Below are 17291 nucleotides of genomic sequence, written 5' to 3'. Positions count from 1 at the left end.
AAATGATTGCAGCGACACAGTGCGACGAAATGTTTGAGGCGGAATTTGGTCATGTTTTGGTTAGATTTCGATGAGGAGAAAGAGAGGAAGAAAATGGAAAGAGGAAGAAAGAGAAAAGAGAAACAGAGGAAAAAGAGAAAGAAATGGGGGAAAGAAACAGAGAAAGGAAGAAAGACAAATTGAAAAATAAAGAAATCAAGAGAATCAGAGGAGGAGAGAGAAAGAAAGAGGGAAAGAGAAACAGAAAAAGGAAGAAAGAGACAAATAGAGAAATTAAAAGAAAAGGAAGAAATTGAAAAGAAAGAAATGGAAAGTGTAACAGAGGAAAAAGGGGAGAAAGAAAGGGGAAATAGAAAGAATGGAAGGAAGAGACAAATAGAGAAATTAAAAGAAAAGGAAGAAATTGAAAAGAAAGAAATGGAAAGTGTAACAGAGGAAAAAGGGGAGAAAGAAAGGGGAAATAGAAAGAATGGAAGAAAGAGACAAATAGAGAAATTAAAAGAAAAGGAAGAAATTGAAAAGAAAGAAATGGAAAGTGTAACAGAGGAAAAAGGGGAGAAAGAAAGGGGAAATAGAAAGAATGGAAGGAAGAGACAAATAGAGAAATTAAAAGAAAAGGAAGAAATTGAAAAGAAAGAAATGGAAAGTGTAACAGAGGAAAAAGGGGAGAAAGAAAGGGGAAATAGAAAGAAAGGAAGAAAGAGACAAATAGTGAAAAACAAATGGAAAGAGAAACGGGAAGAAAGAGAAAGAAAGAAATGGAAAGAGAAACAGAGGAAGAAAAAGAGAAAGAAGGGGGAGAGAGAAACAGAGGAAGGAAGAGAAACAGAGAGAAAACCTAATAATAATCATAAATTATAGTTGTGCACCATGAATACATTTCTAAAGACTGTTCCACTAAAACTAAATTTATTAACATTAGCGGTGACAGAGCACGTTAGAGGTCGGTTTCGATCTCACTATCGAAGTCCCTAATCGCAGTTCATCCTCATTGTCGCAAATAGCCAAGAGTTGCAGAAAAGCGAAGAAAAATATGAATACAAATTACCATTAACTATACATAGAAAAATAAATGCAACAGTTGGAACAAAAAATGCATATAGTCTGTACCCCACACCTGAGTCATCGAGAAAGATGAAGCAAGTTGCACTAAAAAAAGCATCAATAGACGGATCAAAGTACAGATCAACATAGAAAGATTCACTTGCACCATATGATGCAAAACCATTACCTTTACAAATGATATACAAAAATGAATTAAACTGTAAACCTGATTCTTGGTAAACGCGACAAAAAAAACACTCTTTCTTGCATCAATCAATGTGTTTCTGGTGCATCAAAAGTTTTTTGATGAATTTAGTAACCATTGGTAGTAACCAATAAATATACCTTAATAAAACTGTCACTGTAATTTTTACGGTAGTTGGTTAGCAGCCAAAATGATCCGAGTTCATTAATTCCTGCAGCCAGCTATTTACAGTGTAAGTAACTCTTTGTCCTCTGTTTTTTTTCAGGCTGGAGGGAAACTATTTTAGCCCTGCCCCGTCGCCTATTTGGCAACACTGGAATGACAACAGGGAATGGCGACCACCTGCCCACTAATTATGACGTAAGTAAAGGAAAATTTAAGTTGATTGCGTCGAAATTCAAACTATGCTGCATGGTGTTAAGAAGCTAGATAAAGTGTCCTATTTTCTTTTCCACTTTTCACATAACCTACAGATTACGATCGTATTCCAGTCATGTTCCTAACGAGATGGAGGTGTCGTGTGTGCGCAACAACTAGCATTGACGGAAAATTGAAACTTGCGTGTTCGCTTGAGGCAGCACTACACTATGGAAACATGGTATTCAATGTGAAAATGTTATTGCTTATCATCAGCAGGGTGGTATTTGTAGGGGGGATGGGGGGATTTCCCCACCTCTGGGTACTTGTGTCCCCCCTCTGCTTGATAAATTTTATCCATGGGGTGGAAATGTTATATGGCATAAAGTCATTATCTCATGCTGTCCCTAGACAGTCAGTAGAATTTCCCCCCACTGGAAATTTCTTAAATACCACACTATTGCGGTTTTACTAAAACTTAAGGAAATTTAAATTGGAACTCCTTTCTCTGGAACCAGTTACTTGCGGAAATGAGGGAATTGGAACCAGTTTATTTCGCGAAGAAGGGAATTACAACCTCTCGGAAAGTAGGGAATTAGATCTGGAACGAGTTCCTCTCGGGAAGGAGAAAATTAGAACTGGAACCAGTTCCTCTCGGAAAGGAGGCAATCAGTACTGGAACCAGTTAATCTCGGAAAGGAGGGAATCGGAACTGGAACCAGTTCCTCTCGGAAAGGAGGCAATCAGAACTGGAAACAGTTCCTCTCGGAAACGAGGGAATCAGAACTGGAACCAGTTCTTCTTGGAAACGAGGGATTCAGAACTGGAACCAGTTCATCTCGGGAAGCAGGCAATCAGAACTGGAACCATTTCCTCTCGGAAAGGAGGGAATCAGAACTGGAACGAACCAGTTCCTCTCGGAAAGGAGGGAATCAGAACTGGAACCATTTCCTCTCGGAAAGGAGGGAATCAGAACTGGAACCAGTTCCTTTCGGTAAGGAAGGAATCAAAACTGGAACCAGTTCCTCTCGGAAGAGAGGGAATCAGAACTGGAACCAGTTCCTTTCGGTAAGGAAGGAATCAGAACTGGAACCAGTTCCTTTCTGAAAGGAAGGAATCAGAACTGGAACCAGTTCCTCTCTGAAAGGAGGGAATCAGAACTGGAACCAGTTCCTTTCGGAAAGGAAGGAATCAGAACTGGAACCAGTTCCTCTCGGAAAGAATGGAATTAGACCTGGAACATTCTTTTCCCGAGAAGAAGAGAGCGAAGTCAGTTCCTCTAGGGAAGAAATATAGTCGAACTTGAGTTAGTTACTCCCGAGAAGGGCGTCAAACGGGGTCAAAGGTCACACGGACTTTCATTCAACTAGTCATTTCCCTAGAACACAAGGAAAACTAGTTAAACGATTGCTCTTTTAGCACAAATATGCATTTTTATGGTAATTTGGGGTATATTATACATATATGACTAACCATCTCTGCTTCCATGCTTATTTTATTTTTGCCCCGTCAATGAAAGGAGGAAACTCGAACTGGAGCCAGTTCCCCTCTGGAATGGAAGAACTAGAAGTTCCTCTTAGAAAATAAAGACGCCTGAACTGAAACTGGTTCCATTTTAGGAACTTACTAAGCTGTTGATTTGCTTAAGTTTACTTCTCTTTTCTGCCACTTTTGGGTAATCGCGACGATAAGGATGAATTGTCATAAGATGACATGGATGTAGGGGCAATCACAAGCACTTATGGGCAAGACGCAACACTAGCGCCACAGAGGATTATACTGGCTGCGAGTTCAGACGCCAGACCCTCGTTAGCCTGCAAAATGCAGTGCCAAAGGAAGTTCCCAAACAACAATAACAATTTTTAATCATACAAAAAATATTATTAACATGTTATTGTTAAGTTAAAAACAGTTTTACGGCCACAATGAAACCACTCTTGCGGACGTAAATATAAACTTACTCCAGACATGAGTGCTGTGCCTGCAATTGGCTCATTCCTTCCAGACACTGGAACAAATAGAAGGAACGAATCCCGAGGCGATTTTATTTCATGTAGAACAGTAATTGGTGGGGAGGACACGGCACAATGCAATACAGAGGATATCCCCTTGTTTTCACCGAGCTCAGAGACAACTGCTATCCTCCCCCACAACGCCGTGTTCCTATTCATCACCATCCCCTCGTGAACGAGCCATTGTTTCGTACAAGCTCTCTCTCTCCCTCTCACGCACTCTCTCTCGCCTGCCAAAACCCGAAATCCCCTCTATACGTTTCGCAACTTCCCGTCCCCGGAGGCAACAATGTGCTACGCATTGTTGTTGAAATGAGGCAGATAGAAAGAGAAGCGACCTCCATTGTTGGCGAGATTTGTTGGGTCGAGACCTGCAGAATTGAGGTCTGGGTTATTCGAGGATTTTGTATCGCGAAGGGAAATGCTTTCGACTGGCAAGGAAAGGGAAGTTGCTGTTGGAAGTAGACACATGCTTTGGTATATTTGTGGTTTTCTTTATTTTAATTTGCCGGCCTCCTTGGCGGAGTGGTAGGAACATCGCGCTACAACACAGAGGTCCCGAGTTCGAATCCCGGTCTGGGCATGGGTGTGTTTTGAGTTTCCATTCATCAATTTTATATCATCACTCATCCAAATCCTCGCGATTAGAAAAAGTGGAAGAAAAGCGAAGTAAAATAAACCAAATCAATCAGTTATTTTAATTTGTCAACCATGGAGTGTAGTCGCGACAATGGTGGAAACTACCCGCCTTCAAGTTGAGTAAATTAAAACTTAGCCTTAATCATTGTAAGTGATCAGATGACTTAAACAATATATAAACAGGGTGTTCATAAAGTCCCGGTACCATTAAAAAAACATACAAGTAGTTCGGAAACTACATGCAATAGAACAATGCTGTTGATTACAAAATGAGCTACAACGCTCCACGTTTACATGCCACACACCTCAATGGGCGCTCCTTTGGTTGCTCTCAGAACATCAAGGCGGTAATCCACTTCTGCCCGTACACGCCCCAGCATATCACCAGTAGCAGTTAGGATACTCTCCGTTATTCTTCTTTGAAGAGTAGCAACATCTGGAACACAATCTTTGACATACCCCCAGAAGAAGAAATCCAAGGGTGTGATATGAGGGGAACGGTGGCCAGGGTAATGTAATGGTGCCGGAACTTTATGAACACCCTGTATTAGTCAAAGTAGTTAAGGTGGGCGTGGTACAGGTTACTGTTCTCTCGCCTGACTCAATCGCTTTACACATAGCACAGACACAAGAGAGTGCCTGCCGAGCTTTGTGGCGGAAAGGTTAGCACAGCGCGTTACGAGGTCAGGGGGGTATCGGGTTCGAATCCCAGCCTGGGTATAGGTGTTCTTTGTGAGTGTTCCTTCATCAATTTCATCATCACTCATTCTCATTGTCGTGATTAGCCAGAAGTTGCAGAAAAGCGACGCTATATAACAAAAATCAAATGAATAAGGGAGTGCCTAGTAGGGGGTCTCGAAATACTGGTGAAGTAATAATTCCAATCAGTGTGAGAATATAAGTTCTACTTTGGGGTTACCATATAATACTGAATTAGGTGTACGTACATACACAGAATATACATACTCTTTTTATGTATGTCATAAAGCCACGCAATATTATTAGTATTATTATTGAACTAATAACTAGACCTCGGATTTTTAGGTTCTAAAAAGTGTGCTTTTAGGTTCCTAAAATAGGTTCTAAAAATCCTAAAATAGGTTCGAAAAATCCTAAAATAGGTTCGAAAAATCCTAAAATAGGTTCGAAAAACCTAAAATAGGCTGTAAAAATCCTGAAATAGGTTCTAAAAATCCTAAAATAGATTCGAAAAATCCTAAAATAGGTTCCAAAAATCCTAAAATAGGTTCGAAAAACCTAAAATAGGTTCGAAAAATCCTAAAATAAGTTCGAAAAATCCTAAAATAGGTTCGAGAAACCTAAAATAGGTTCGAAAAATCCTAAAATAGGACCTAAAAATCTTAAGTTAGGCTCGAAAAATCCTGAAGTAGGTTCAAAAAAACTTAAAACAATTCAAAATTCATTACAAATGCTGATTAGGTATAGTCACCGGCAATAAAAATGGGACACCTATATCCTGAAATAGGCACTATCTTGCATAACGTTATGTGTGTTGCCTAACCCTACGGCGATGGCAGAACTTACCATTGGAAATTTGCTATTAAAATCCACGCTTCACCGTATAGTTAGGCAACAATCTTTCTTCATGTTATCCACAGTCAAAACTCTGCAATTTTGTCTGTGAGGATCATCTTATATTCTGAAAATAATCTTTCAACAAGAACATAATCAGTGGTGCAAACTTCAATCCTGAAATGTTAGTTTCCAAAGCGTGAATGCTACAAAACACCGAAGTGACGCGAAAGTGAGCAAGACCACACAGATCAGACCAACTTTGGATTGTACAGGTAACAGTGGCACCAGACATTTTGCTTTGTTTAGAACTTTGAAAAATCACCATGGACTTGGAGGAAGGGAAATCGACAGAGAGTACGTTTCAAACACGTTCGTCATTGAATTTTTTCGTGACCAAACAAAGCAAATGTCTCCGTGTGACATAAAAATCCTGTAAAACCTTTAAAAATATATAAATACCTAAACAAAAGATTGATTTAGGCGGATTAACCTAAAATAGGTTCTAACAAGCAAAATAGTTTTTTTAGGCACTATAAAACTTCATCAGTTGTTGCATTTTTTAACTAAACGATGCATTACTTATTATTTCTTACATACCTGTAAAGGAAAAAATACATTAAAAATCTAAAATCCAAAGTCTACTAATAAGCACAGTGTCAAAAGTTTTGTACCCTTTTATTGATTTAGGTATAGCATTCGATTTTGTGGATTATGACATACTGGGTCTGTCACCGATATTCGATCAATAAGTTCGTATTTCGCATTTTGTTATTTAGCATCTCTTTTCTACCACTTCTCATCAATCGCGACTACCTATTAGGATCAGCGATTATTAGATTAAACTGATGAAGGAACACTCTCAGAAAAAAATGTCCAGATCTGGTCGTGAAGTAGGCATGATAGTTGTTATTGTCACTCAAATGAAATATCATAATTATTAACAAGAAGAAAACATTACAATAATTTAAGAACTTCACATGTCCTCACGTAAATATATATTAAATATATATTTGAGGTTCTGTATTGCACATATCTCATTGTGCAAGGGTTGAATGTGAGGATGACGTCACGAGAGAAGTCTTACAAAAATCGAGATAATTCAATACCAAGGACTTTCGCATTAAATTTGTTGATATTGCTGATATTCAAAAGTACTTGTATCACGAACAAGATTACATATAAAAATCTAATAGAAATAGTATTACAATATTAAAAATGACATATTGTTACAAGGGATAAAATCAACCCTCGCAGAGAATCACTTTTACTTTTGTTGCTACCAATACTAGGCTCTAGTGGCGGGGGAGGGGGAGGGTTCGGAATCACCTTCCATTAATCCGCACTCTAATATTATTAATAAAGCAATACTTCAATCGCAAAATATTTCCTCCATGTCGCTGTGAATGGAGGCATCTTTGCTCAAACCACAGTTTTTTTCTCTCAGTAAACCTTTGCACAAACATACAAAAATATAAGAAAAAGTCACAAAACCTATCATCTTTCCCACTTCTATATATATTTCTGTTAATTTTATTCAAATGTTCATGAATGGTTTTGCTGATCCTCTGATTCTGGAAGTGGGGGCAAAAAACCCTCGGTTAGCACCCTTTGTAATTTACAGAGAATTTTCACTTGGCGATGTAGAATGCTTATTTTTATAGTCGAAAATTTAAATTTAGAGCAAAAAATCTGTTACTTTGTGAAAAATTCTATTTTTGGAGTGTTTGGCGAGTATTTGGGTGGGGGATGATAAATCATTTTTCGCAGTGATATTCATTTATACTTAGTTTTGGCAACACTGCTTTCGGGAAGTGACGTCACACGTTTAGTGTGTGGGATAGACATCCGCCATCCTACTTCTTGACGGGTGGGAAGGGGAATGTCATTTCCAAATGTATCCAAACGTAATTCTTTTAAAGACAGAAGAAAGTCTTTCTTGAGTCACAAAAGAGTTAAAAAATAAGTTCCAGAAGTGCGTTTGACATTTCATGCTGACACACAAGGGAAATTATAAACGCCCAAAGAGAATAGATGTTTGTCTTTCGTAGAAGTAATGTAGAAACATTTTTCCAACTTTCCTGGAAACGAATGTAGGAACTAAAGGAAAACTTTTCTCAGAAAAATCAACGAGAAATCGCCCGCCAGCTATACGACATATTTTCCATAAATATAAAGTTTGATAACCCAGGTCATTAAAAAAACGTAATTGAAATTTGACCTGAGAAAGGAACAAATGTTGATGTGAACTGTTTAAAGAACAAAGTATAATACATCTGAGAATTAAAATTAGTTTGCCTTGATTAATAGTCAAATCTGTGTAAGGAAAATCATCAGGTGTATAGGCAAAACACAGCAGGACATCATCACGGAAAGGGCGGTCCAGGTTTGATACCCGGTGGAGGCGTAAGTGGTTTGGATTCCACTTTAAACTGTAGGACCAGTCCCGATTAGGCTTACTGTGCATAAAGTCAAACTCAAAACACAAGACAACACCATGGGTTTATCTAGGATTTTGCTTTGGGGGTGTAAGTTTGTATTAAGAAGTTGTAAGGGTACTTTAGAGCCAAAATTAGCATAAATTGTGGTGTTGAGGAAACTTTGGAGGTATTAGGGGTGTCGGGGGTGTGTGGATAAATCACTGGACAACACAACCTCCTTCACCTTCCCAGATGATTATCCGGGCTATGGGTACGCGCGCCAGAGCCTCGTTACCATATAAAACGTAGTTTCGAGAGTATAGTACGTAGAGGAGAGCTTGAAGGTTTCTCTTTACACACCAGAATAGCAATGTAGAAATTCCTCAAGAAACGATTAAAATAGCCTAAAACTCAACTGAACTCCCTCTAAGGGCCAGGGTCTGCCAAGGGTTTATTTTTGCATTGGGCAAAGAGTGGTCAACTCCCATCGCCGCTGTTTTCAAGCTATCGAGACCGGAGCCAGGTACTTCTTTTCAAGTAGCTCCCTATTTGCCCTCACATTGTTGGGTCAGTGCAGAAATTAGTCCCGTCTAGTTCGTTGCTCTTTTTGACACTAGGTGTATGCCGGGGCAAGGAAATGACGTTCAACCAAGTAAACCAATAGCGGTGTTCCAAGTTCAGAAGATTCAACAAATGCCTGTCTGCTGCTTTATACGTTCAACTGATTAGTTAGCACGCGCCACGTGACCGAACACCACACATTACGCCGCTCCAAAACGCATTGCAAACGGTGCAGCCACCAAATACACTACTTGACACCAAATGAACGAAGTAGGCGAGTCGGTGTTGCACCGTGTAACCAACTAGATGCGCAGGATGTTACGTTCCTTTTTACAGTTGTTACCCTTGCTCTTTCTGTCGGGCCTAAGACTCTTCAGACCTTCCCTGAAGCCATCTCTGGATCATGGAAACACTGAACACCGTAGATGGGTTTGACTGTTTATTTTCCAAATTTCATACAGTTGTAGTAGAAGGAATTGTCCAGTAAACCTTACTTTGAAGTTTAGAATTTGAAAAGTAACCTGTTAACGCAGGTTGTCTTCTTCCTATTCAACACAGGAAGAATTAAAACCTCAGACATATTAAACACCGGTCTTCTACTCCCTGTTCAACACAGAAGAGTAGCCCCTAAAGCCTGTTAAACACAGGTGATATACTTCCTATTAAACACAGGAAGTGTCGCTATATTACCTAAATTTTGCGATTTTAACCTAAGGGTTTACTCTGAAACTACCGGCGATTACATATTTTTCATATCATAATACAGTTACATTCTTTTAAATATTCTATACATAAGTTCTTTTATCATTATACAATTTTAAAAGTTGAGTCTCAATATGTTTCTTTCTTTTATCTTGCTTCACAAAGAATAAAATTTATAATTTGCAAGTTACAGTAATCCGTTGATCCAAACGGTTATGTACAGGTTAAACGCTCTCTTCATCTGAGCACTGATTGGTGGAACATTAAATGCGTAATACGACCACGTTACATTTTTCAACATTTTGCATGAGATTAAAGCCGTAACAAAATAAACCCGTAACAAGGTGCAGAGAGAGTCAAAAAGTGAAGCAAACTAGACGGGCTAATTTTGGGGAATCTGCCTAAAATCGAACCCGGGACCGTTTGCGCCAAATGCAAACGATTTGGCTACGCGACTGCTGTGATTAAAAGAAGCAATCAACCTAATTGTATGTACTATTTCATCTTTATTATTAGCTCAATAAATTTCGCTATTTCTATCCCCGATCTTGCGTCCATTTTTTTGCCCTTTTAAGGTCCACGTGTCGCAAATTCTTAACGCCTTCTCTCTCTGTTTATACCATTTGAATATAATCGCCATAAAACAAACCCGATTACCGAGCCACTATCGCCCAACCTGCCTCCCTTATATGCATAATCGCCGCGTACTTTCCCCTCAAGATTTCGCTACCTTGCTCACGAACAAGGCCAGGGGAACAGCGTTCACGGTTGCAGGCGGGTCAGCGTGAAGGTCGGTTGCTTCCCCAGTTCGCCGCTGCCACGGAGTGGCGCTGCGAGTAGCTGGAAGGGCACCTTGATCCCGGGCAGCAGCACCTGTGCCGATCGATAAGCTCGCTCAGGTCACATTGGGGATTCCGCCCACATTCACACAAATACGCACGCTGATTGTGCTGTGCCGTGCAGAAGTAAGCCACAGGGTTGTTTGCAAGAGCACGAACGTGTTGTTCCAATTTCAAACTTGGCACCTGAGGGTAGTTATTTTTGGTAAACCGGTCACAGATACTGGAAGGAATGAATTAGTAGCAGAGAGGGGCGTAGCTCCGAACAAATATCGTATTTAATTATTGGGAGGCATTGTTGTAACGTCTAATTATTGAGAGGCATGGTTCATGCTGCATGAATATCGTCTAGAATTATTGAAAGCGTATTTTGGAGTGCACAAATATCGTATAGAATTATTAAGACATAATTTGTAATGCACAAATATAGTATTGAATTATTAAGACATAATTTGTAGTGCACAAATATCGTATTGAATTATTAAGTGACATGCATTGTATTCCACACATATCGTATTGAATTATTAAGAGACATAATTTGTAATACATAAATGTCGTATTGAATTATTGACATAATTTTTTAGGGCACAAATATCGTATTGAATTATTAAGAGACATAATTTGTAGTGCACATATCGTATTGAATTATTGAGAGTAATGGCTCATAGTGCGCAAATATCGTATTGAATTAGTGAGAGGCATAGTTTGTAACGCTAACGCACAAATATCGATTTTAAATGTTGGGATTAAATTTTGTGTCCCCAGCATCCTCGTTCATCCGAACATCCTTGGTAAAGTTTGTTTCAGGTCCAGTTTATGCTCGGATAGGCTAATCGGGATTGGACCTACAGTTTAAAGTGGAATCCGTGCACCGTGGAATGTGCCTCTATCGGGAATTGAAGCGTAGATCCCATTGTGTTTAAAGGGTAACCTTTGCTGAAGTCACTCAAATATCAAACTCTCTTCCAGCCCATGCGTCATGATAATTTTTGGGGGGACAAAATTTTATACCAATTCTATATAGGCCTATCTTCACATAAGAATGGAGGGATCGTTTCGTTCGATTGACTTGTTATTGATTTTTAGTTTTGGTTATTATGTACAGTTTTTCTACCTACTTGTGGGTGATCGCGGCGATAGGGTTGAATCGGTTTGGATGGGGGGAGGGTGTGTGCTGTTCACATTAATACAAGGTTAGTCGAGTAGACAAACTGTGAAGAATAAGGTTCAGTACACTAACAATGGTAGTGAGCCTGAACAGTTTTGTACGTTTTATGTTAGCAAATATGAAAGTGAGCCTAAAGTGTTTAAAGTAAACATATATTGCTTAAATATGTCTGTATTATATTGTCCCGCAAATTTTGTCTGACCAAAATAATTTGAGTAAATGATTCGGCATAAAGGGGGTGGAGGGGCGAATGTTCTACCTTTTGGGGGGAGTGCGTCATAGGCCTTGGGCAGCATGGGCATCCCTGCTTCCAGCAGTACCGTTTGCTGCATTTTTGCAGGCTAACGAGGTATATTCCTCTGTGTGGCTGTTCTGTCCGTGTGTGTCTGTGATTATCCTTTCATCATTTCCAACTTATCACCATTCATTGCCGTCTTCACGATTATCCAAAAGTGGGAGAAAAGCGAAAATAAATCTAATAGATCACTCAAACAAGCATTGGTTACAAGGCGACAGCGTTAGCTACTGCGCTATCTAGACAGTCCGGGCTATCCTTCACGTCAATGTTTCTACTTTTCATTTTTTGTGTACTTCTTGTAAATTGTATGAGCAGTTGAGATTTTAATTACATCTATTTGGGAGAGTGGGAATGCGCCTCTTTATATAGTCCAGTGTAATTAACAAGGACCGGATTTAGGGGGCTTCGGGGCCTCCACTGAGGAAAAAGTTGTTTTGAAAAAAACACATGAAAAAATGATATTGGAGTTAGTAAAAATATTAAAAAAATTAACGATTTGGCATAACTTAGTCTAAAAGTAATATCTGCGTTGCATTTGTATGTAGGAGATCTCACTCTGTTAGTCCTTGTCTCCCACACACACTTGAATCAGCCTGCTAATTAATAATATCCGTCTCCGTGACATTTTCGAAGGTTCCTGGTTCGAATCTTGATCTCGGCATACTTTCAGCGTGTTCCTTAATCTCATCATAATTCATCCCCATCGTCGTGAAAAGCGTAAAAGAGGCAGAAGGTTACATATCGTAAGAAGCATTTTCAAGAAACTAAAACTTTATTCCATGGCGTAAGAGCCCTTAGAGACTTTTCATTGGGTGACGCCTGGTTAACACATGGAATTCATTGCCGTTGTTTTCTGAGCCTGTCACATCCTCTTTCCAAGTAGTTCAAGTTCAATTGTCATCACGTTGATGGATCAACAATTAATCTTTGAACTCTTGTCAGATATTGAACCAATAACAGCCCGCTTGAGCCCAAAATTTTTAAAAAAATGCAATAGTTATGATAATATCGACAGTATTGTACATGCGGCAATAACATTTTGACTTAAAAGTTAAGTGGTCCTGCACAGGATGGAGTTTGAAGAGGGTTACCGTCGAGATGTATAATATTAATACGCATAGCGCCATCTTTTGAGAACTTTTGTTTATAAGTTCTTTCATGTTTCTGATCAAGGGATCTGGCCTCTAGAGGCATCAAAATAAAAAAGACAAAAACACATCTCTTCCTCAACTTAGGGGTTCACACTAAAAAAAATTACTATTTAGTGGGTGCATCATAAGAGGAACACTCATTAAGACTTCTAAGAACAGAGGCATACATGTGCGTTGATGAGTATACAAGTAGGGACAAACTCTATTCTCGTATTAGGATTTATATAACATCAGTCTGCTTCGACATAACTTCCTTAAATCTTCCTCTCCCACTGGATTTTCTTTTCAAATATGCCACTGGTCCTAGATATGAAGTAAGTTCGATACCTGCTGCAGCAGGGACATCTTGTAGCAAACTTCAAAAACACAATCCAAGCATCAATTTCCATAAATTATTTCCTCTCGCCTATTACTCAAAAACTCGAACTGCTTCGTTCCGAGTTCGTTAATTATGAAAACCTAATTAATCTAGCAACATCTTTGTCCTTATTTCTCTTTGTCTCCTCCATCCTACCTCCCCCCGAGCCTCTTTCTTCGTCCGCCCCTCACCCCTACTCCGCTTCGTTCCTGCTTTATCTGCCCAACCTACCCGCCTATCCAAAATGAGATCAGCCCTCCCCTGAGAGCTATGAAACTTCAAGCCTTTTCAAATTGCGGGTCAGTCCACGTTCGTATTCAGAAGGGGGGTGGGGGTGGGGCTGGAAAGATGAAATTCATCCTGGGTTGGGAATGAGCAGCCCAATTGCCTAAGGACTAATTGGAGGAGAGGAATAGTTTGTTCTAGGCAGATTGCATGCAAATTTCCTGCACCTCTACTGAATATTTTGAAGAGAGATATATGACTATTAAAAACTTTATAGAAATCACAAAAGGCACGCTGAATGGAATTATCTTTACGATTTGAATTAGCTTATACCACCGATAACAGTTTTTGTTAGACACTACAAGCCCTCAAAAAAAAATATTCAGAATATGTACCACCACGGTAGTTACACCCGTTTAATAAACGGCAGTGTTTCCAACTTGGAAAATATAAGTGTTGCATACTATGCGAATGTCAAGGAAACATGAGAAGCTGCAGGCAGAAGGAAGGGAAGACTGGTATATCGTTCGGTAACAGTAAATACACAGACAAATGCCAGAAATATATTTTAAAAGGTATATACACGTTTTTGGAAATGTTATATGTCACAAGTAAAGGGTCACTTACGGTGAAACAAGTTGCCCGGTAATGTATATATTTTTGGAAAGTGCTCATCTTAACTAAGGTACAGGTGAAGTATTAGGGGCAATGGGTGTGAGGTTAAGGAGATAAGGGGTCTCAAAGTTAACGTGGGAGCCTATGGGAAGACCCTAAATTACGTCGCCAACTGATGAGTAATATGAGTACTTTCCAAAAATATATGCATTACCGGGCAACTTGTTTCACCGTAACTGACCCTTTACTTGTCAGTAACAGCAATCCTTTCTATCAAAAATAATGTTCGAAAATTCTGGAGAGCTAGATCTATTTAGAATTCATCTCACAGCACTCGCTGTTGTGAAGATTTGGTCTAGGAGGAATTGAAAACAACTTAATTTTCTTCACAATTCTAAATATCCATGAGCCTAATCAATGGCGTGGTGGTAACGTCGTTAACTTGTAATCAAGGGCTTCTGGGTTCGATTCCCGGTGTAGGCACATAGTGGTTCCGAATACCAGGCCCATTCCCGATTAGCCTACTTGTGCACAAAGTGGACTTATAACAAGAGTATTGAATACCCGCATGGTCCTTGGGGTTCGAAGATGTGGCTGCAAAACGCTGTAAATAGTGCTTATTCTAGAGTTTGTGAAAAACATTCTTGTTACAAGTGTGGCGAAGTATCAAACGATCCAATGACTATTTCTCAATGTAAGTATAGTGCAGTCTTCAAAGTAATATTTCCAAGTGAAATGCAAAACTATCAAAAAAAAAGTCATAGCAGGGGCCATTGATCCGTCACTATTGCCATGTCCATAAAATATTATTGACCACAATTTTATCAACACCCTGTATGCTTGAATGGCATATTTGTAGTCTACCTGGCACAAATCCGTTGAAGATAAACCCGAACCTCAACAGCTGACAGTACTGTGTACTGCGGAAGTTGTTACTTTGGAAACTGGAAAGAAAATCTATTCCTGATCCTTCAATAATGGAGAATCCGAACTGTCTCCACGTTAATGGGAAAGCGGATCTTTCCATTATTGGGAAAGTGAGGACTGGCTATCCCGTGGGATATAAATATGGAGATAGCCAACTTCGTCCCGTAAACAGATGCAGTTCTCCCCCTCCTCTCCGAGTTACCCTCCCCCAGGAGACACTGGAACGTGCGACAGTCGGTGGGGGGGGATTGAGGTAGTTTCCAGCCCCTCCTCTCGATCACTAATCCTTTTTACATGCAGAGAGCTTGTCTGGGAGTCAGTCAACAAACTCGAAATTCCTTCATTCTTCCCCCATCCCCGCCCAGTCTTTCTGTTTCGTTTTCTGCTTGTTTTCTTCAAGTCATTTGGGAAGGTTTTCGAGTTCGAGTGATCGATCTCTTGTCTCGATAAACAGCTGAATAACGCATCGAAGATGACTGCAGGTTCCCCTGTCAATTTCGTTTGATTGGAGTGAAGGAAAATGGAACAGAAGGAAAATGGAACAGAAGGAAGTGTTGTGTGTGTGTGCCCAATGTCTGTTTTCCCTTATTTTCACACCTTGTGAAAAACTAAGAAAAACAAGATCGGATCGAAGTAAAAAAAAATGCTGAAAAAAATAAGAACCCAAAAGTTTTATAGGATGCAAGAGACTTAAACGCTGGGCGTTTAGGAAAGTTTTTCATTTGAATAACTGAAATATCTTGTTTTCAAATAAAATGCTTATGTTGGGGGGGAGTGTTGTGTTGGTCATATGTGTACGTGAGTGTTCCTTCATCGTATTGCCATTCGTCCCCATCGTCGGGATCAGCGACATTAAATAAACTAAATCAATCACTCAATCTACGCGATTCGTGTCTGTATGTGTAACTAACGGTCCCACACTATGGTGTAAAATGTAACTAATTTTAAACATGATCGTGAATGTCGCCAATTAGCTTAGTGACTCTGAAAACTATGAAATTCGACACTAATCTAGGTCATTTGTGCCATATTATTTTTCACCCCCTCTCACCCCCATGCCGATAGGTTCAACTTGGAGTTGAACCGCATTGGGAGTGCCACGAAAACTATGGATTTCAATCGCAAAACAGCCTGAATGTTAGACAACCCGAGAAACACTATAGTTGTGCGGATTGCATAGATTCACGGATGTCTGTTTGTGCGGAATTTAATATCGGTGGTTCTCGATTATTTATACATGTCACCCCTTCCCACCCCACCCCTAGGTGTGCCAGGGGTGTCTTACCCCAAAATATTATTTCCAGATTGCAAGTGATACGTGTACCAAGTTTGGTTGAAATTGATCCAGGCGTTCGAGAGTTATGCCGGAACAAACAAAGATACACACCCACATACACACATGCATCCATTTTTATATATATAAATAAGAAGATAGAAAATTTAGATAACGCAAAGTAAGAAGCTGGTAAATAATTATAGCATAAAGCACACAAAGGGGCCTTAACAATTGACTAACATAAGTCCGTTTCACTTCAAAAGTGAAGAACGTTTCTAGATTCTCCATTAGGTTGGTTTCCTTTCACGTGTGAGAAATGATTACGTGCGCCAAAGTGATCAAATTAAAATTTTAACACATGTAATATAACAATGAGTAAACCTACAAAAATAGGAAAAATTTATTGAATAAATTTGATCAAAATAGTTATTCTAGAATTCTTTCTACTATTCCGGTAACTGTGACTAAATGAGTTTTGGTAAATTAAATCCTTTTTTAATGTTATCAGTTGAATATAATTTTTTCCATTATTACGTTTACAAGCTTAGTTTGTCTTGAAAAAGCCTAAAGAAGCTTTTCTTTAAACGATGAACGCTTAGTTCACTTTATTTTTATAATCATTTTTTTAAAAATATACAGGAAATTTATATGCCGAATTTTTAACACTATAAAAAATTACATACAAAATATTTGTAATAATTGCATTATAGGTATGAATTTGAGCCATCAACAAGAATGCTCCAGTACAGCACAACGTTCATGAACGTCGCTCTACCTCGAAAAATTCACGGCCCTGGCCATGACCACCAAACCAGAGCCCACCTAATGATATTTTATCCACCCATGAGCCCACCCCAAGAAAAATTTCTGGCGACGCCACTGTTCATGAGGAAAGACTTCACTTTTACCCTCCGGAAGACTTGCGAGCGTCATGAGGGTGACGGAGGCGGGTGAGGGAAGT

The 17291-nt window shown here is 39.4% G+C and overlaps 1 protein-coding gene across 1 annotated transcript in view; it reads left to right on the top strand.

The window, feature by feature from the left end:
• The window catches only part of LOC145994877 (vesicular acetylcholine transporter-like), a 201558-nt gene that overhangs the window by 88469 nt on the left and 95798 nt on the right, over positions 1–17291 (top strand). Inside the window, exon 2 of the mRNA XM_083131317.1 lies at positions 1515–1609. Within this exon, the coding sequence (XP_082987443.1) occupies positions 1568–1609 (42 nt within the window). The 5' untranslated portion in view covers positions 1515–1567. The remainder of the gene's footprint in view (positions 1–1514; positions 1610–17291) is intronic.

The sequence above is a fragment of the Lepisma saccharinum genome, chromosome 11, assembly GCF_977018435.1.
Source record: "Lepisma saccharinum chromosome 11, izLepSacc3.1, whole genome shotgun sequence".
Lineage (NCBI taxonomy): Eukaryota > Metazoa > Arthropoda > Insecta > Zygentoma > Lepismatidae > Lepisma > Lepisma saccharinum.
Note: the sequence above shows the minus strand (reverse complement) of the source record. Positions and strands in the feature narration are given on the sequence as shown.